At 40.0% G+C, this 22043-nt stretch overlaps 2 protein-coding genes across 6 annotated transcripts; one reads left to right on the top strand and one right to left on the bottom strand.

Moving 5' to 3' along the window:
- Positions 1-1135: 1135 nt before the first annotated feature.
- Positions 1136-11451, bottom strand: ncoa4 (nuclear receptor coactivator 4). Of its 5 annotated transcripts, none has more exons than XM_017690648.2 (10): positions 11296-11451; positions 6774-6900; positions 5588-5728; positions 5284-5372; positions 4915-5023; positions 4530-4631; positions 4285-4419; positions 2952-3977; positions 2679-2771; positions 1136-2568 (listed from the first exon to the last, which is right to left on the bottom strand). In XM_017690648.2, exons 1-10 carry the CDS (start codon positions 11334-11336, stop codon positions 2563-2565), a joined length of 1869 nt encoding a protein of 622 aa, XP_017546137.1. In that variant the 5' UTR covers positions 11337-11451; the 3' UTR covers positions 1136-2562. The 5 variants fall into 5 exon arrangements, with proteins under 5 accessions (XP_017546137.1, XP_017546138.1, XP_017546143.1 ...); XM_017690649.2 differs by having other exon boundaries at positions 4530-4628; XM_017690654.2 differs by having other exon boundaries at positions 11292-11404.
- A 1302-nt stretch (positions 11452-12753) lies between these two features.
- yipf3 (Yip1 domain family, member 3) lies at positions 12754-20189 on the top strand. The gene is made up of 9 exons (XM_017690655.2): positions 12754-13038; positions 14846-15055; positions 15906-16012; positions 16100-16145; positions 16317-16409; positions 16580-16711; positions 16825-16938; positions 17876-17999; positions 18690-20189. The coding sequence occupies exons 1-9, from the start codon at positions 12964-12966 to the stop codon at positions 18818-18820; spliced, it is 1032 nt and encodes a 343-aa protein (XP_017546144.1). The 5' UTR covers positions 12754-12963; the 3' UTR covers positions 18821-20189.
- The last annotated feature ends 1854 nt before the right edge of the window (positions 20190-22043 follow it).

The raw sequence follows: 22043 nt of genomic DNA, 5'->3' as shown, positions 1-22043 counted from the left end.
GCCTTATTAAAAAATCTGAACAAATCTGAGGGCCAGAGAATGCCCTTTTTTCTCGTCATTGTTTATTCAGTATGCCAAAATGTCAACAGCAAAATATAAATAATTTCAAAGACTCCAGGAGGATGTAGGTCTTTTAAAATTTTTACATTTTAAATCTGCTTGAACTGGATACCTAGCATCCTTTATTTGCTGCAAGGTTCATTCATTCTTGGAATCAATTTCTGAGCTGCTGAGCTGTTTATGTTGGTCGAACTGCAGCTGAAACGCATACGAGCAGTTTGCTATGACTGATGTGGTAGAATTGAGGCGTAACCACTGTCCCATATGTGGGAACTCATTATATTGCACTGCATGCTGGTAATTGTAGTGCAGCACAACACTGGCTAATATTTATTTTTTAAAAAATGAAATAACCACAGGCTGGATAGGACTGTGCCTTGTGTTTGACATTGTCTCTACAGGGAACAAACAAAGAGGAATTACATTTTTTTTTTAGATGTGTTCTGAATAACAAGTCTTTAAAGTCTTAAAGATGTAAACAGTCATTCAGAGTGGTTTGGTATGTAATCCATTTCACATCAAACTGCTTTGAATGGCTTACATCACAACAGTTGAATGTAATTTTTTTGCAATAATCAGTGGAATTTGCTAATTTTAGTGCACAGTTGTTATTTATCTGCCAATATTGGAAAAAAACGATTTGCAGAGGCAACATGTTATGTATTTTTCCCCAATTTAATGCATTCAACAAATATGCAGTGATTGCATTAAAACATGCAGGAGGTATGTTGACTTCTTTTCATTTCAAAACATTTGCATGATTTGTCGACGTAACCTGTTGTTGTTGTGGACCTGAAATTACCAGTGAGTGGAAATGCATTGCATCTATAATGAAGTGGACTGTGAACTGCTAAAAGAGGCCCATAAAACGTTAAGTATCTCTTGAGCAACCAGAACATCCGCATTGTGTCACACAATGAGCTGTGTTGCAGCTACTTTTAAAGCAAACTTCACTTTTTCCCACTAAATTACACCATCAACACACTTTAAACAGGACAAATGAAACAGACGCTTCCTCATTTCATACCGCCAAGTCAACAAAATCCCCCCAGAAATAAAAAACAAAACACCACACTACTTTTAACACTTTATTTATTAAGAGTTAAATATGGTACAGGGATCACAGCAGAGGACAGAACGCATGTAAGCAGTCATATTCCAAATAGCTTATGTTTGTGGGTTATTTCATATACAATTTTTTAAAATAGTGCTGCACTTGAGAGAGTATGGGCTTAAGAAGTGAAGTTGGAAAAGCTGAGGACCATTTTGAGTAGCTCTCTATTCATATGAAGTGGTATCAAGTTAATATATAGTTTCTCTATGTATTGCACAGAACCCTTGGTCCTTCAATGAGGGGCTTGGCACAGGCCCAAAAGCAAGTGTTAGATACGAAGGAGGTTTTTCTAAGGTTTCTTAATCATAAGAAGCAAATCAAGGTTTGTTGTAAAAGCAACTTTAAAGACCACAAAGCTGCTGTACCTCCTGTTAAGCCCATGCTCTCTAGTGCAACACAGCATTTGAGATCCAGCTACACTGGCAAAGCAGAAATGGAAACAAGTGGTTATTTTTGGAGACTTATATTTGATAAAGATATTTTGTGATTAATATTTGCCACGTTGCATTCAGGCAGTACTGAGGAATAGCTTAGTCTCAGTCTAAGCATCCACAACAGGATAGAATGGGTCTCTCCATCTCTCCATCCAAAACGAATGCATGTTCAGATTAAGCCTAATACACTGTGGCACACTTCACGCACATGGTTATGAAGCGGTTAAATAAAAAATTGTGCAAAATATTGTTCTATTTGTTTACCTATTTCACAAAGAGACATGCTGAATCATGCCAGTTTTGGCTACTTTAGATGACACCTGCATGTTCGGCATTCTATATGTGAGGAAAAGTTATGCTTCTTTAACAATTCTGTATCATATCCCACTGGAAGTAACACTGCCTTTAAAGCTAGAAATAAAGAAGAAATAAAATACACTTGAAATAACATGACATTTTTAAATGCATTTTTTTAAGAGGAGAATGGAGGTTAGAAAAAGGGTATTGTGCTGGGCCAATGGGAACGCACTCTCTGCTGAAGAATCTGTCCTCGTCTGGGTGTATAGGAATTCATTGAATAAAAACGAGCATCCTAAAACGTGCAGGATTTAAATAAACATTCAAAGATAAAATATATTTGATTCTATACATGTGCACCAATCTGGTCCATTTCATTAGTCATGACATTTAGATCAAAAACTTGTTCCACGTGTTTGGCACTCCTTTTTTCTTAAAGTTAGCGATTCCCGAGTACAGCTCAATTTGTCATCAATGTGTTAAGGGATAGTTGCCCCAAAAGCTTCTTAAAGAACAAGTACTTCTTAAACAATCTAAACAGTGAAAGATTAGAGAGAGACCCTGACCATACAGACGTGAAAAGTAAGGCAATTGAAGATGGTGTGCGATCAGCAATTCAGTGGGTCCACCAAAGGATTAGAGAAACTAATGCAGTCTTCATATCTGAAAAAAAGAGAAAGTATCTTGCTTTACTTACTCTATTTTCCTCTCCAAAAGGAAAAATAGATTTTTAGCTCAGATTCTTCAGCTTTAAAAGCAAAAGCAACTCTTACCTTTATAGGTACTGTATGTAGCCACTTTTCCTTGTCCGCATCGAGTTTAAGACAGGAAAATAAATCACATACTGTGGGAAGACCAAGTCTGTCCTGCAACACAACAGAAAAAAAAACTTTTTAAACATTTATTTGCATCTTTGTAAATCATATTTTGCTGATGGCTTAATGGTTCATCCTAACAACAAATGACTACTTAACAAACATAAGCTAATATTAGTCTCACATTATTACCTAAGACACTTTCCTCCATAATGAAGCTACTGGCCTTACCTGTGCATTGGCTCGCTTGCGTAGCAGCCACTTGTCCTCCTCAGACTCTGTGCTGGATGGCTCTGGGGTGTTTGGCTTGGACGTCTCTGTGCTGCTGCTGTTTGTTTTCTCTGTCAGGACCCATGTCTCTGGCTGCAGAGGTTTGTGGAAGGGGCTATCGGTCTCTCCGAGTGTGTATTTGAAGTTGAAGCTCTTCTCCTCACCTCTGGAAGTACCGGGCGACACCCAAGCCGAGAGGGAGGATAAGGCCGGGTTGCTGGTGCTTTTACTAGGATGAAGCCAGGCCTCCAGAATAGCCTGCACCTTCTGCTGCTGTTCATGCTGCTGGAAGATGGCCGATTTGCTGGCAATATTCTTGTCCACAGGCACACCGTTCTTATCTCTGCCTTCTTTCTTGAGCAGCCAGGCACTCAAGGCCTCTTTCCCACAGTTATCATCACACACGCACTGAGCAAAGCTGGCACAGGTTTCGTTGGCTTTGCATGTGGTCTCCAAAGGAATGGTCTGCTGAAGCCACATTTCAATGGGAGCAGAGGTGACAGGAGAGGCAGCTGGAGTGCTGGCAGCTGAAGCTGAGGGAGTCTTCAGGCACTTGAGCTTACCCAGGTTCTCAATCTCCACAGCCTTGACACGTGAGCTGCAACAGGAGCTGCAGTCCGACTTGCGGAGCCACTCACTGGGGGAGAAGCTTTCATGGAAAGGTTTGAAAACCTGCTTCCACCGGTCTGCATCCGACACAGGGTTGGTCACAGTCAACTTGCTGGTGTTTGGAGTGATGAGCCAGTCACTGAGTATCTCTGTGTCAGCAACCTCCTCATCGTTCTCCATCTGGCGTCCCTCCTCTTCCTCCACATCCAGGAACTCACTCTCATCAATCTTCTCAATGGAGAAGGCAGAGCTACTGCTACTAGCATTGCTAATGGTGCGCTCCCGTAGGGGTGACTTCTCCTTTAAGAGCCACAATTCTAGATCCTTGAGTTGACCCCAGGCTTTCTGGAAGTCAAACGGGACAAGTGGACAGTACACCTGGAACAAGAGAAAAAAGTGAATTTCTGCAAAGTGGAAATCTACACAGATTCCTTGAGTGTTAGTGGTCAAATAAAATAGTGGCTAAACATAAATTAAACTTGACTCATTATATAGGGCCAATTCCCTAGACACGAATTCCCAGTCTTGAACTGTATTGCAGTGCCAATGCTAAATTAAGAATGTAAATTCATTTTATTGTAGAATTAAGCTTAATTTGCATCTGGGAAACTGACATGAAGATAACATCAAAAAAAGTATTTATTCACTCTAATAATAATGTATAACTTTTTTTTTTTTATTTTACCTGGGGTTTCTCCTTGGGAGCCATCAGCCAATCCTGAGGGTTCTTACTGGACTGGTATCCAAACGGAGTATTGTTAACAGGACGGCTGTCAAGAAGCCACTCGGCAAGAGGCGCTCCCCATTCTGAGTCCAGCTTCTAAACAAACAAAAAGAGTAGGCTTTTATGCAGTAACATGAGTAAGTGGGAGATTCTAGACATAACAGCAACATTATCCACTGATATTTACAGACACAACAAAGACAAACCTGTCTCTTGGTAGTGACGGGGCAGGCCTGTAAGAGCCAGTGTCTCTCGGCAGAGATTGAGCTTTGATTGGTCAGACTGGGAGAAGGAGTCTTAACCACCTGCTGAAGGAGGGTCACATGACTTTAGAGACCAAGTTCACTGTAGCACATTCCATTTCCATCACCCAAGATAGGGTCAGCTTTAGAGCTGACAACTTGTACTTGATGTAAAGCCAATGAACACAAAGCTAATCATAGCCGCTTTGTTACAAGCTGTATCTAAAAATAACGTCTACAAAAAAAAAAAAAAAAAAAAAAAACTAACAATTGGTAAGATAAGCAAAATCATAAAATACAGATTCCCCTGAAATGAATCAAACTGATTGAGTACGAGGCTCCTACAAACCTGGGTGGAAATGGTCCCAAAAGATGTGATAGCCTGGCGCAGAGAGCGAGCATCTGCTTCGAAACTCATCTCTGGTGTTTCTTCGGGAGACAGATTCAGACCAGAAAACCTGCAGAGAATCCAGGTATTAAAGCTTCTGAGTGCCTCGTCTCTGGGATATATATATAAATAAATAAATAACTCAGAACTATACACAGTGGATATAAACGTGCAGCGGTGTATGATTAAGTCTTGCCTCTTTAAACAGAAGGCAAAGAGGTGGGTTTACACCACTACAGAGCCTCTATTGAATACTTGCGTCTGTAAACAGTAATTTGGCCTGATGAGGCAAACATGCCAGCTAAGAGTGCAGGCTGAGCTGTGGCTTACTTCTCCAAGCAGCTAGTTAACTGGTTGGCAAGGTCGTTGCTGTTGGAATTCTCCAGCTGATGAATGAGAATGTCAAACTGGCCACGGAGCTAAAAATGAACAGAGAAAATAAATAAATAAATAAAAATCTTACTTTTAGTAAATTTACTTTTAGTATCACAGCAAGAACACAATGAACTGCACATCCTTTAGAGGTCAGAAAATCACCATTATGGCCTATTAGCACATTGGATCATAGGGGGGGCAAAACTGGTGATAAGCCTGTATTGTAGATAACAATTCTAGATTTATGAGACAGACAGACCCAGTGGAGCTGCTGTAGCTGTTGCTGTAGAGCCTCTTCTTTCAGCTGTTCCACCAGATCTATCTGCTCCAGCAGCCAGACCTCCCGAGAACGCAGGGTCTCCAGATGTCTACTGATACAGCTGTGTAGCTGGGACTTCACCTGAACAAAAAGAGAGGCATTGACAGAAATTTAGAGGAAGGGAAAACAGTAGTTAAACTCAAGATGATCAAAAGTGACAGCGACAGCAGATAAGTAAATATGAAAGAAGAAGTTCCAAGTTCCACATGTACAAGCGCGTGCGCGCGCACACACACACACACACAATGCTGCCAAGCCTTCAGAAGTCTGTGCCTGATTTAATCTACCTGCAGTCATTAGTAAAAAATGAACGTTACATACTGAGAGTCAACAGGTCTCCAAAAAGCAACTGACCAAAGCAGCAATGGTCCTTGTGCAGTAAAGATTCAAGAAAAGAAAATCCTCCCCTCATGAAAATACCTAGTACCTAATCCACGCAGACAGGACTAACAGAAATCTCTACCAGAGCTGGGTCAGAGGAGACATGCACTGGTCCAAGGAGTCGCTGAATATGAAGCTAAATATTTACCTGCATCCTATTTATAGTGGTGGTGTTGATGATTCTCCTTGTGCCGTCATGTTAAACTGTGATCTCAGCTGACAACTTCCTATAGACATAAATCTCCCGTTCTTTTAACTATCACAAACAGGTAGCAATTATTTACCAAGCCTAGGCCACACAGGCATTGTAATGGTATTCTAACGGACGGGTTTTACCATGCCCATCCACATCACAATAGCAAGCTCAAGGGTGTGGGTGAACAAGCGGTTATCACGTCATGTGCATGGGTATTTGTCCTGCATTTGTGATAAAAATGCCCTCTTTCTCTTGCAGTCCTGTAAAGGATTAGCCAAATGGCCTACATGGAAACCTCCTGAACAAAAGTGTTTACGGTGGAAGGCACAAAAGACTAAGCTGGCAGTGATGAAAGACAGATGCAGAGCGAATCAGGAAATCTTTCTGGAGGAAAGACTATGAATGGAGTGAATGGAGCTCTTTTCAAATGGACACACACTCTAAACATCTCTCAAAAATTAAGAGGTGGATTTTCTGAGAGAAACAGCTGAACCGAAAGCCTTTAAAAGAGGGTCAGCAGTGTATTTCAGAAATGCTTAAGCGTCTCACCTCTCTTGAGTTACCCCTGAGCTGTGCCTCAGCCTTCATCACCCCAGCAATGGCCTCCTCCAGCTGGGTCCGGGCCTGAACACACTGCCTCAGGGCAGTGTTTTCTTTTTCCCCTACTGGTGACATGCTGCAGAGAAATGAGAGTCATTAGGTTCATTTTCTTATTCTGTTACCAAAATTAATAGAAATACAGATAGTCAAAGTATCAAGAGTATTTAAATATGCTATCATTGGACAATTTCATTTCAAATGTATGGTGATGAGTGCACAGTTGAAGTTAACACCAGTTTGAAAATGTGAGACTTTAACAACTACACAGTATTTAGAGGACACAAGTATCTTTGCTTTACAGAACACATTTTAGCCACTTCCAATAAATGGCAGTTATTCAGATGAAGGCATGGTCACTGGTCCTAACTTTAAGTGAAAGGCCTTAGTTAAAAAGCTGCTTAGGGACTGAATAAACTTGCAATAATATCTGACTTTGACACACTACAATAATCCTAAATACAATATGGATTAAACATAAACGACTATGTGATGAGGCACCTTGTAGTTATGCACACTCAGCTACACTATCTGACTAGAAACATTCAAGAAACTATTACACTTGGCAGAAATTTCCTTTCTGCTTTCTCTGATAAGAAACTGCAGCCTTTGTGCAAGGCTCACTTTCTGTTTCTTGAGAATCAGCATACCAGAGTCCTGGGCGGGGGTCTGTTTTAATCATGCCGTAAAACAGCCTGACAAAACCCATCTACAACACACAGGGCCTGAAATCTGCATTCCTGTTTGAGTTCTTTAAGATGAACATAAACTGTTCAGTATTTTAGTAATGCGGATAGCATGGAAAGAAATCTCCAAACACTCTTCCTCTCAATACTGCAAACCAAGTCCTACAGTGCACATTAAATAATACCAAAATGGTAAACATTACAAAATAATTAGCGAGATTCAGAGGAAATCCAAACTTGCTTTTCGTTTTGTATAACCAGCTAGAAAAGTTGTACGTGATGACTGCCTGCTTTTGATAGGTCTTATCTCCTGTGTGAAAGTGCGTGTCTGCAGAAGCCCATCCTAAGAGATTAAGCCTCAGGTACAAAGGGTCCAGGACGTTTTAGTAATATTATAATTAACGCTGCTAATCATTTGACTGAAAATTAACGTAAACCTGAACCATATTTGATCCAAGTTGCTGTTTAGACCGATCATCTTATACTGTGTTGGGCTAAACGTAGACAAATTAAGAAAGTTATGATAAAGTTTACAGCACTCTGAGAAAGACGATCCTTTAAGTAAAAACAAAGGTTCTATATAGAACCTTAAACACTCAATGAACCTTCTGCATGCTTAAATGGTTCTTTAGGTTGATTGACAATGCATCATACTACATGGTTCTGTAGTTATAGCACTGAAAATAGTTTTTTTTAATAGTGATTACCATCGTAATCACAGCACAACCGATCTCAAAAAAGGTTCAATACAGGATCATACAGCTTAGAACATCCTCCATCAGTCTGAAGAACCATGTCACCGCGAAAAGAACCAGTTAAGCATGGAAACTTGTTCAAAGTGCTAGCTAGAACTACGGTCTTTGCCAAAGAACCTTCGAAGAATCTTTCAAAGAGCCTAGCTACAATAAAAACGTCCACTCTGCTGTCACAGGCGACAGAATGTCACTTAACAGCTGCAGAATTTAAGGTGGAACGGAAAAATGCCAACAAGTTAGCGAATGCTAATCAAGCGTCGTCCGAGGGAGTGTGACGTTATTTCCGCTAGAAACGCGCTTATTTGACCTCCAGGTGTACAGTCTACAGTAACTATCGCTCAAAATGAGACATAACGTAAAATGTCAAGCTTAAAGGCTACTAGAAAATACTCTTTGCCTGATGAGGTAAAATGGTTGCCTGCCGAGTTGCATTTCCGATGTTAGCCAGCTCACGCTAGGGTAGTTAACTTAGCTAGCAAGCGTCCGTCGCTCTCATAAACAGGTTCCTGTTAGGCCATACCTCTTCTGGTCCAATCCAATACACGCTGACCGTCGGGTAGATCCGAGTTAATGATGTATTTATCCCAATAAAAGTTTGCGAGCTAGCTTAATTGACGGCTTGCATGATTTTATGTGAGGCCGACGCGGAGTGGCTCAGCCCACAGCTCAGCTCTGCCCCCTCCACCACTGCCGAGGCTCTGATCTGCACGTACGCAGTCTGACAGACTGGGGCCCAGACGGGGGGGGGTCACACAGCACGGACAGAAAACAGGCCAGAGACACTGCTGACACAGTCAAAAGAGACAAAGTGCCAAAGACAAAGTTCCTTGCAGCTTGATGTTTCAGGGGCATAATGACTTGAACTGTTGTTAAGGGCTTTTTATTTATTTATTTATTTTACAATTTTACACTTTTTCTCTAGTAAGTGTACATTTTGCAGAGCCCTTTTCTTGTTTTCAGCTGTAATCTTGCAATCTGTGAATAGTTCACAGTCCATAGCCTGTGTCAAAGCATCGCTCAATGCCTACATAGACTTTTTATCACTTCATTTAACATAGTAAATGCAGTCTTTAAGTCACATTGATGATTATGGGGGACCCATTTGGAATAAAAGCAAGTTATGGATGTAGTAGGCAAACACTGTTAAAATTTCAAAGCCTATTCAAAAAATGTTGTTGACATGCTACTACTAGCTTGATTTTTCTATCGCATTTATTTCCTGGGTAATTCTATAAGCACACTTATTGTGAAGGCAGGGCTAGCCCGCTGGCCGCGTTTATGGGTGCAGTCCACTTAATGCTGTGTGGTGCCAAATATCACATCCCCGTCCTGATCTTCCCAGTGAATTTGTAGAGAGGAGTATTACCAGAGCCGGTTTATGAGGAGCCTGCTCACTCCCTATTCCTTCTGTTATATAAAAAAAACAGCACTGCTAACAGCAGAGGGCGCCCGCGAGTGAGTCCTCAATGAATGGGAGTGAATGGAGCTCAACAGCTAAAAAAAAGCTGAAATAGTTTTTAATCGCTCGCCCAGAACTTTCCTTTAATTTTAGAAAGTATAAGGATGTATTTCACTAAAAAAAAAAAAAAAATCAAAGAAAACTCATCTATATATTTCCTTTTTCTACAGCAAACGGTATCTGAGCAGCAGAAGGGGGACTTTAGAGCTGCTAGAGCGTGATGATTGGCTGTTCACGCTCACTGACGTCATGAACCTACACAAGGCGCCGTTTTAAACTGCTATAGCTCGAGTTTAAAAGCTCTTAAAATATAACAGCGGTATTAAAATGCTTTATGTTGCTCTGTGTTCAGGAAATGAATGCTTTCTTTACATTAAACATGTTTAAGCGTTTATAAAGTCTGATTTTGCTCAAATGCTCCATATCAACCCATTCATTTTGGAATCGCTCGGGATCGCCCTCTAGTGTTTGAGAAAACTGGAATAAATCGCAGAGCGGTTATATATTCTCAATCCTAAAACTCTAACTTCAGGGTCCGCAACACAAAAGGCAAATCCATTGCTGCAAGCTCATTAGGAGAAGTTCAATGTGTCCGACTTGACAGCAGCGTTTTTACACCCCACTCCTGCAGTTCACACTGATCATCAAGTCAGCCAAAGTCAAGCTAAGTCGAAAATGAACGCAGCCTGTGTGTAGATCAGGAAGAACTGAAAATCAGCCGAGTGTTGACAGCTGGGAGTATGATGTAGCAACATGTAGAGCAAAAATCTGTTTATGTACAGCATGGTTATGGTTACCAACAACTGGTTAATAAAGCACTACAACTTGTGCAAAAGCTATTTTATGTTTCTTTAAATAGGGAAGAGTGTAACCATATTCTAGTCCATACAGTCTGCATATGGAAACTAAACTGCAAAGACGTTCCAAAGAAAAAGTCTAAGTCAGATTCATAACGTGCTCTTAAACCACAGAACACCTTTGTGCTCTTGAATGTGTAGATTCTGTTCTTATCTAAAAACAAATCCCAAATAGGAAAATACTGGTGAATCTCAAAATCTTTGTGAAAACTGCAAAAGTGGGTTTTAATGGTTGGTGAATAAGGCCCAATGCTGATATATACATACATACATACACACAGTCTTGCATTTATCTACAGAAAACTGACATAATGCACTTCATGTACGAAGCCAAGCTTCTTCACCTCCCTATCAATGCTAATACCTGTCATTTAAAAAGTGCGCTATTGGAGTCGTGTGTCGTGATCCTCCTAGTTCACCTGACAACGGCTTGCAGATAGGGACAAGGGCATTTGAGCATATGTAGCTAGCTACACTAATTTTCCATTATATTAGCCAAGAATTATTAACGTGTCTTATTCTCGTTCACAATATTCAGTACTCCGACGCTAGAGAGACGTTTTCTGGCTGAATATAACAAATGACAAGCAAAGAGCTCTCCAGGGTTCAGTATTTACTGCTAGGTTAGCTAAGCTAGTTAGCTAACTCTTGCTAACTTTGGCTAATGAACATTTGCCGGCAGTCAGATGGAACAACATTATATTAAATCTCACCTACCAGTATTCCTGCTTCTGTATCAGTCTGTATCTGGATGACATCGAGAATATAAAACTCGCTAAATGAACCGGTTTATCAGGATGAGAATGAGGCTAAGCAAACTAGCCGGTGAAACACCTTGACGAGCCGGTATGTAAATGCGAAACGTGCTGAAGCCGTAGAGCGGCAGCTCCAGCGCTGGACTGCAGATTCCTAACAGCCGCGCTTGCGCAACCTGCAGATAAACGTTGTGTCCGTATGATTAGTAGATCGCCGCATAAGCGCCGCGTGTAGGTCACTCGAACGCAGCCGTAGCCACTCTGCTCGTATGGCGGCGACACCTGGTGGTGGCGAACTGTTTCAGTTTTTAATATTATCATATATTTTAATACCAGAAATTCAGTTTGACCGGGTAGTGCTGGTGAAATATGGAACTTGAAATCGGATTTTAGGGTCTAAATTAAACCTTAAGCTAATATACATTTGTATACACTGGCTCTTTCAATGTAGCACTTTCTATAGGTCTATAGCATAGGATTATTATGTTATACTGCAAATGTACACTGTGTATGAAGTACACACACACATGGGGAGTAAATAAGGAAAAAGGGGGAACACTAAAGAGAAGAACAATAAAACTATGGTATGCAGCTTTAAATAGAATAATAATTTTATGTTTTACATGTGTTATAGTCTTAATTGTGAAATTAAAAATGTGTTTTGTTACATGAGTGATGTAATGAGTGCTCAACAGGCTGTACCAGTGGTGGGTTTTGGGTGGATGAGGGGAGTTTTTGTTTGTATCTTGGTTTTGGTCTCAGGTCACATCTATCTATCTATCTATCTATCTATCTATCTATCTATCTATCTATCTATTAATGATGTTAATTCTGTTTAAACATTGTAGCTTTTCATACACAAATTTTGAAAATATTTCTAATGCAATGCGTTAAAATGTTTTGTGTCCCACTCCTTGTTTGACATTGTTTACAACTAATAACAAAGTGGTAAAGCTATACCAAATGACAATGAATAGACTGATTATTGCATAATTCCCATTCATTTGCATTTGAATATGCAAATTAAGCAATGCTATTCAGTCTCACTGGTCTGACTGTCCAGTAGTTTCGACTGCAAAACTTGTTCGGACGTGGTATCCCCATCTGGCTCTCCATCCTGGGACACTTTTCTTGTGGCAGTGGTCCTTCGAACGCTCCTGAGCTTTTTTAGTCACAGTCGTCATAGCGCGAACACGTTACTGTATTATTTTTCCTTCGCTGAGATATTTAAAAAACGCTGATTTAAATGAACAAATTAGCTCTACTTACGCTGAAAATAAATATACCCCAAACTACATGGTTATGTAAATATTACGTGCACTTTTATTTTTTATTTATTAATATTTTTAGGTGCCCTAACGAACTCGACAGGCGTTTGCACGACGTCGACCACTGTACGGCGGCGATCACGTGACTCTGGCGTTCGAAGCTTCAGTGAACCGACACAGCAGAGCAGAGCTTCATTCGCTCGTCTGATGTGGCATGTAGCTGTTTACATCTGCCGAGACGGATCGTCCCGATTTAAGTGTCTGCCTCTGAGACTGTAATGCGTGTCAGTGTCGCTGTATAGCCGCGTCGTAGCTGCACAGCTGGTGAACTTGTAGAGCAGCGCAGCCCAAAGTCCGCTAAAATGTCGGCGTCGGAAGGAACCAAGAACACGAATACGGAACCGTGGGGTGGCTTTGACGACAACATCATCCTCCAGGTAACTCAGCCAACGCCAGCCAGTCGGAGATCTACAGCGTGAAACGCGTTTAGACGATGTCGTTTTGGAAGATTTCAGTCTGAACGCCGCACGCGTTGTTTATGTGGCCGAACCAGTAGCGACGTCGTGTGAAAACTCTGTGACGTAACATTAGCTGAGCAGCTAGGCTAGTTGGTTAGCTTGATCTGAGGATCCAGCAGGCCCCCCGGAGGTGAGCTTCTGAGGCACGAGAGGACCTTTTTAAAAGAAGTGCTGCGTCCAGAAATCCACACTAGGTTCCCAAACTGGGTGTCAGAGCCCGTACGCCGCCACTAAAAGTCCATTCATTAGACTAGTATGCAAAGTGTAGGCTAGTGGTATTCGGTTTTGGACGCAGCCAAGCTCCTCGTTCACTTCACAAGCGGTTCTGAGCTGTTTTAGGTCCCCTTGAAAAATACCTGGAAAGTTACTAAGACTAATTCATGAAAATGGCTTGAAAGAGCCTGGAGAGATGGTTAGGTCTCACCCCCCTACTCCCCCCTCCCTTTTTATGTAGGGTTACTTCATATGTGCAGACTGCTTTAGGTTTGTGTTAAGTAAACAAGTGTGCACTGTATTGCCGTGATTGTTTGTTTGTACGATGACTGTAAAATAAAAACAAAACGTTTTAGGTCAGATTATGGCCCTGTCTTCTTCTACAGAGACTGGACTGTCTGTCATTTCATCCACGGGCTTGACCATCACGTTATAGCTTCAGAACAAACGTTTATATACAGTATAGTCTAAAAATTATAATAAAGCTGCTACTCAATAGACTGAGCTGTATTATTTGAGTTAGAACCTGTGATACTACTACTAATACTACTAATAATAATAATACGAGGCTCAAGTGCATAGTAATAATAATAGCAATTATAATTGTAAAATAAGTGTTACTACAATGATTTACATTTGTTATTGTTAATTTATTTAATTGTTTATTCTATAATCAATATTTTAATACATGTTTAATTGAGGCTGTTTATTTTCACTTTGTTCTCTTGTTTTCATCTCTTATTCTACAGTATATTTTATATAAACAACTAAAGGAGGAGGAAGTAGTAACTAAAATTTTTTGACTAAAAGTTTACTGGGCAGCTTCTACAAACAGTGTGGTAATTTGCATCGTATGCTTTAGATTTGCATCATTTAGGTGCCTGTGCAGTCAAACCACACATTCCTGCTATGCACTGCTATGAAAAGCCTAGTGACGCATTTGATCTCACCTGGAAACAGTGGGATGACTGGGTCCAGCTTAGATTTACTGTCAAAGGAGGAATCTGCCTGACTTGTGGCTTCGTACTGTGTCATTTAACGACCACAATAAATGAAAATAAATATTTTAAAAGAATATCTATATAATGTTGTTGACCCGATATTTTTAGGTGTTTTAAGTTTTAACAGTATCAACACAGCTGTGCCGCTGACCATGACTGTGGGTGCTGAATGTACCGCACAGTCATGTTTAGTGTTTAGTTCACCCAAACAGAGTAGTTCTCTGGTCAGAAACTGATTAACGGTTGTTGACCACAAATCGTCCATCAAAAGAGGGATTACAGTCTTTAACTGAACAAGGTGGAACTGCAAGACATGAGTTTCTAATAAAATGTCATGCATGTTTGATTAATTTGCTTGAGCTATGTCGTACTTGTCAATGTCATGACTTCAAAAACTATTGCTTAGCAAGTAATGTTGTTTAGCTTTATTTAAGAGTCACTACGTACTTAAAATGATTGCATCTCAATAACTATGAACATACTCATTACATGAAATTATGATTTGATCTTAGGGCAGTGGCTCTGCAGTAATAGACATGGAGAACATGGATGACACCTCTGGTTCCAGCTTTGAGGACATGGGGGAGATGCACCAGCGTATGAAGGAGGAGGAGGAGGTGGCAGCGGAGGCTGCAGCTACAGATGAGGACACTGGAGAGGACGGAGAGTTCCTTGGCATGAAAGGCCTCAAAGGACAGCTAGGCAGACAGGTCGCTGATGAGGTCAGCTGTGGCATGTAATCCTGAATGGCAGCATTTTGTGTCTCATGTTGTAAATGGGACCTTGTTTAGATATAAGAACACAAAATATTTTGGAATGTGTTAAAATTGGAATAAAGTGACAAAATTTACTAGGGTGCTGCATTTTGGGAAAGAGTGTATTACTTCCCACTAAATTTTGCAGTCCTCCTTTTGCTGGCTTCTTATAATAGGGTTCTGGTGTCTTATGAGGTTTATGTTAGCTGTATTCTCATGCAAAGGTTATAAATGCACCTTAAGACGACTGCTGATCTTCTGGCAACGTCAGGTGAAAGTTGCAGTCATGCTCCTCTGCAGGGGGAAGATCTGGTACATACCCCTGGTGAACCTTGCGTAAAAATCTGCAGTCATATTAAGTCACATCAGGTGAAGGAAGGAGAACTCTGGGATTAGTTGGTGTAGAGAAGAATTGTAACCCTTTGGCTTCTGTTCAGTTTTTAATTTAAATAGTGAGACTCCCACAAGTAGAAGTAGATAGTGTGATGATATTTTAGAATTATTGTGATAAATCTTATTATCAGGATACACAGTACGCTTTTCTGAGCATATTGTGAACATCGTCATTACTTAAGATGGCAAACTTCATGTTTCACTACAAGGAGAACATAAATAGTTCATTTTAATTGGTTTCAGTGCAGAACTCTAGTGCATTGTGTCTGTGTCAAAATATCCTCATATGTATTGTGTATCATGAAAATGATGTTTTTGCCATATCACCCACCTCTACTTTTCTTAATGCAGTATTGATTCAATATTTATCTGTGTGCGATATAAAGTTATCTGTATATCATTCATGTTCCTTTAATTCATACAGGTTTGGCAAGCAGGGAAGCGGCAGGCCTCAAAAGCCTTTAACCTCTATGCTAACATCGACATCCTTCGACCTTACTTTGATGTTGAACCTATTCAAGTGAGAAATAGGTAAGTTCCATGAAACAGGTCGTGTAGGTTTGTTATAGAGTGTTTGTAATAAGGCATTTTCATTAATAGTACTCTTTTCTTATACAGATTAATTGAGTCCATGATTCCACTCCGAATGATCGCTTTTCCACAGGTAAGCCTGTTCAACTCAAGCTGGATGCTATTTAGGAAAAACTGTTTTTAAAATGAATAAATCATGCCATTGTGCTTCTTAGAGCCAATTTAAATAACTTAGTAGGGATTCATCACTGTCTGTTACAATAAATATGAATAGAAGAGCTCAACACATGGTTTCCTTTCATAGAAAATTGCTGGAGAGCTGTATGGACCAATGATGCTGGTGTTCACTCTGGTTGCCATCCTCCTGCATGGCATGAAGACATCTGGCACGGTCATTGTAAGCAAAACTCTTTATACATGTTACATGTGGGTGTACCAGTTAGAATTTGTTCGGAACGTCATGCATTTGTTCCCTCCTGGAGTTCAGAATGAAATACTGTGAATTTTAGTTATTATTACTCTTTTTGAGGCACCTGCTGCTATTAATAACGATGTTTCCTGAAACAGAGAGAGGGTACACTGATGGGCACTGCCATTGGAACCTGCTTCGGCTACTGGCTGGGGACATCCTCCTTCATCTATTTCTTGGCCTACCTTTGCAATGCTCAAATCACCATGCTTCAAATGCTGTCTTTATTGGTAAGTAATCACAGTCTTCTGAAAGGGACGACATTCAACATGTCTGCATGATTTATGTTTATACTGAGGTGGTGAACTGGTGATTTTTTCAAACTATGTCACCATGTTTGCAGGGATATGGTCTCTTTGGCCACTGTGTGGTCCTTTTCATCACCTACAACGTCCACTTTCACTCCCTCTTCTACATTCTGTGGCTGGTGATTGGAGGACTTTCTACTCTTCGGATGGTAAGGAGAATGTCAGGTGATACCTAAACAAAGCCCAACATTTTTGATGGACTGTAAATGTACTTGTTTTCTCAAAAGCTAATACATACAAATAATTTTGCCGAGATGCTTCAAATATAAATGTGGTTCAGAGTTGAATGGCTTTAGATATTTGTAAGAATATTAGATGCAAGATCATTTGCTTACATAAAAAAGGGCAAAGTCAAAAGAAAATAAGTGAAAACACTGGAATTTTAAAAAATATGAAATGAAATGGATTCTTAACAAGACCTGGAAGTCCACCAAAATACTCACTTAAAGTTAAACAGTACTCACGACTTTCATCTTTGAGAGAAAATAAAGCTCCATTCTTGCCTCAGATCAGAAAAAAATTGGTGTTTTTGTCTGTCCTCCAACTGTGGGCAGACAACTCAGCACTATGGGTCTGAAAGGATGTGTATCTGTTAAGAAGCCTCACTGAGAAAAGCAGATACACAAGACAGATAAAAGGAAGAAAAATCCAACAAAAAAGGTGCTGGTTCTCATAATATTGCTCTGACCACTCCAAAGTCCAGGCCTCGGTGTGACTGAATGTGTTTGGGATTACATGGATTGTGAGAAACAGAAAATGCAACCAACTTCTAAGACGGAACTTTGGAGGTGTGGAAAAATATGTCATTCGCCCATAAAGATCGAAAGCTGTAATAAAGCTACGGTTAGTCACAATAGACTATACAGATACTGGATAAAAGTGGTTTCTGTTATATACATATTTCCGCTTTTCTCCTGACACTGAAAAATGAATAATTTGTAATTAATGGTGGTTTTAACTGGAAATTGCATAAATGAAGGGTGGTCTCTGAATTTTGCAGTGAGCTATATATGCAGTGCAGTAAAGGCAACTGTGTTTCAGGGGCGATTCAGTCTTTTTGCTGTCTTTCCCCTGTCACTTTCCCAGGTTGCTGTGCTGATCTCTCGTACAGTGGGTCAGACTCCGCGTCTCATCCTGTGTGGCACCTTGGCTGCTCTCCACATGCTCTTTCTGCTCTACCTGCACTTTGCCTACCACAAGATTGTTGAAGGTAGGAGGCATTTGCTGGTTCCTGTAATGCCAAAAATGTGCACGGTGAATGAGTAATAAGTGTATAACTACATTGTTTAGTCACTGGTCAGAAGTCATCTTGAAAAGTTACTTAGGGTTTTGAACTTGTTTAGTGCTATATTGTACAAGAAATTTCACTTTGGTCCTACCGAGCAACCAAAAAATGAAAGTGGTTCCTCTAGAGAATAGCTAGCCATTATTATGACCTCGTGATAATAGAGTTCTTGTCTTTAGTCTATTCTTTTCGTCTAATTTTAGAAACAATTATGTTGCCTTAGACTCAGAGCACCTAAGACTTTTTTTGGACTGAATTTCTGCAGTTTATCACAACTGGGTCAGGTTTTGAGGACTTTGTCAGTCTAAAACTTTCGTACTGCCAGTAACTTTTTCATTAATGTTTATATTTAGTAGCATTTATAAAAACTCTGAGGTTAGTGTTGTATGGTGCTGTGAATATTTCTTATCAAACCAGTGGTTGTTTTTGAACATTTATTGGCCATTGACGAACAATATCCTTACCTATTTTTAATTTGTTTTAAACTTGTTTGCTGCACATTTGAAACCCAAATTCAGTGCTGTTACAGTGTGTTATTCATATACTATTGTGATTTATGTTATGCATCAATAGCAACCAAGTATTAATAAAACATTTTTATTGTTTTGTGTAAAGGGATCCTGGACACCCTAGAAGGTCCCAATGTTCCCCCTATCCAGAGAGTGGCCCGAGATCTACCTAACTTGGCATCTGTCGTTGTGAATGCCACTGTGAAATCTGTGGCTGCAATTGTACACTCACAGTGATCACATGGTTCATACCGGTGCTTCCTACCTTGGTCAAGGAAGCTGGTTTGGGTGTGCATGAACTGGACAAAAGAGACTGACATGGGAGTTCATATCTAGCGCCCTTCATAAGCCTGAGTCCAGTTGTTAGTTGAATGTCATATGTCTGCCATGACGATGGGCATAAGATCATGGGAATGAGGCAAAAAGTGGATCTAGACCTCAGTTGTTTTTGAGAGGCAATACTATTTTTACAAACTTTTAACTGTTATCGCTCTCTGTGGTCAACCATTGTGGAAAAATTCAGTTGCATAACAGAAAGAAATGGCTTGTTATTGGTATTTCTCACATCAGACACATTTAATTGTCTGCAGAAAATAGCAACACTAAAGACTCAACTTGTTAATGTATGTAAAGTGCCCTAAGATTTTCCCCAGCTGATGTGCATTCACATGCAATTTCATTTAAAGGTGAAAGGAATAGAAACTCAGCTTCACAACAAGTGCATTTTAGTTCATTTTCAGTTGAGCTGTTTTTTAAGCATAAATTCTTCTGTAATATTGTATAAGACCTGTTCTGAGTGTGAAACTTTTTAAAGATGCTTTAGAACAGGCACATCAAACTCCTTGCCTCGTGCTTGGAGTTCAGTTTATGAAGGCTTTTCTAATTAGTTGGTCAGCTGATTCGTGTCTGTTAAATGGGGCAGAATGCGGAAGTCTACAGAGCTGTGGCTGGCAAGGACCGGAGTCTGACGCGTTTGCTTTACAAGCAACAAAACAACTGTTGTAAATTTAAGTGGCTCTCATTATGTTAACCTATTTACTAAGATCTCAGTGCTGTTGAAATAAACATTCAGAAGGTTTGCCACTTTATCATCCTAAAATATAGTTCAAAAACCTGCCGATGTCTGCAGATATGCAGTTATGATTGAGAAGCTGCCCTTTTGTCACTCATTCCACTTGTGCATCCTCACAATTTGTCTAATTTACATAGACAGCTGAAGGTGTTTAACTTCTGGGGCACTTTCTTTAACTTATGAGATATCAGATGTTTTTGGGTTGGGGAAATTTTGAATGAAGCCTGTATCTACAATTACTGTTATCTTGGTTAATAAGAGCAATGCATTGGTGCAGAAATGCAGTGATAATTCTGATTTTTCTTTCCTCTCAGTGGTGCATGAGGGTTTTTAAGAAAAATTTTTTCAAGTTTTTATTTTAACCAGCCGTATATGTACTGCGCTCTGGACTTATGTTGGGAACACTGGGTAGAGGTCTGTGGCTGTCAATACTTGCTCATTATTTTGTCACTTTATGTGAACTTTCTATTTATAGGGTTATTGTACAGAAAAAATGTAGAATCATAAATAAAGTATTAAAAATGCAAGGTTAAACTGAGAGCATTCTTGTTTAATTTATAATAATATGCTGCAAGAAACTTTTTATAGAAAGTTTTTTATGCTTGTAGCATCTTAAAGTGCTTTACAGTGAATTTGTAAAATTCGATTACTGTTCAAGTGTTCAACAAGTAGGGTTGGATTATATATGTAGCTCACCTTGATGTTCCAATAGCAAAGCTGTCCAGTCTACTGAAACTTTAATATTCCCTTACAGCTCTCAACTGAGGAAGTCTAAACTGTTGATTGGGTACAATGCAGTGTGCTTTATTGTTTCACTTCAACACCAAAAGAAAGATAAACACTGACCCTTATTCATCAGTTGCGCAAGAAAGAGTGCAGAATTGACCACCTTTAATGACGTACCAGCTCTTCTGTGTCTGATTCTTAAAACATTTAGATGATGTGGAAATAAGCAGAGAATTGAGTCCAAATGACGAAGCAGCTTCAGTGCGTGAAATCAAGCGCCAGATTCTTGTTTACATACCATTTACATGAAACGTACCCTGATGCGTGTTGATATTTCATCCATCCTCCACCGCTTATCCAAGTCCGGGTCACGGGGGCAGCAGCCTAAGCAAAGAGGCACAGGCCTCCCTCTCCTCCGCCACCTCCTCCAGCTCTTCTGGAGGGATGCTGAGGCGTTCCCAAGACAGTTGAGAGATATAATCCCTCCAACGCGTCCCGAGTCTTCCCCAGGGTTCTCCTCCCTGTCGGACATGTCTGGAACACCTCCCTGGGGAGGCGTCCAGAGGCCATCCTTACCAGATGCCCGAACCACCTCAACTGTTGATATTTCAGTGGGCCCATAAAACAACAGCAGTCAGCAGCTCGTGATCGAATGGCTCAAAGGTGGGGTTTTAGGCCTCGAAGCCGGTGTTTGAGGTGGAGCTGGACAAACTTTAGAATGTTAAAATTATGACTGCTGAAAGGAATAAAAAATGAAAAACAAAAACATCTTACTTTCTTAGGACAGTAGAAAAATGTGCTTATATTGTGTCATAATTTTCCTGAAATGACACCTTTAATACTGCATTATTGAGATGTTGTTTTTTAATTTTTTTATTCTGTGTGCAGTATTAGTTAAATATAAAAGTACAATGAAAAAATGTCTTTAATTGGAACTTGGAATAATTGCAGCATTTGTTTATAATAGTCTGCATGTAAAATAAGTACATACACTTTAATACTGGTTTGCCATCTGCACAAATTATTATTTTTTTGTATTTTTTTAAATTATTTTATTATTTACTTATTATTACTTATTATTGGTGTTATAGAAGATATTGTTGTGTTGGATAATATATGTTTTGGTTAGTTATGTTTGGCAAAGCGTTTTTTCCCCAGGCTCTTAAACTTACTCTCTATGGGTGAAATTTGTGTGCGCTTATGATCAGATTTGACCATAAACAACTTTGATGAATGAGGGCCATTATGCCCTCGCATCAGTGTAAGATGAGAATCACTATCAATGCCCAAAAACAGTGTGTTGTAATCAGTGAAATGCACAACTGATTTCTTTCTTTGTTTTTATTAATCAATTGAATGTTCCAGATAGTGAAACAGGATCCTGGGTGAAACTCTAGAGAAAAGCTATTGATTTCAGCTGCCACAGCATGTGTCCTGGTCCAGGTCACACCTGAGCAGTTATATATAATTTGTTAGAAGAACATGTGAGCAGAAGGAGATTAGAAAGGGAGCAGGGGCGAGAAGGTGCAGGCCATACAGGTTGGGTAGAATAAACCATTTCTTTTATCTCTCCTTTGAGCGCTGCTGAATTCAGCCGTGTTTGTGTGCTATAAAAGAATCAGGGCTCACATTTCACTGGCCTCCTCAGGGGAGCCACTAAAG

Source organism: Pygocentrus nattereri, chromosome 5 (genome assembly GCF_015220715.1).
Source record: "Pygocentrus nattereri isolate fPygNat1 chromosome 5, fPygNat1.pri, whole genome shotgun sequence".
Taxonomy (NCBI): Eukaryota; Metazoa; Chordata; class Actinopteri; order Characiformes; family Serrasalmidae; genus Pygocentrus; species Pygocentrus nattereri.
This window is presented reverse-complemented; position numbering and strand designations above follow the sequence as displayed.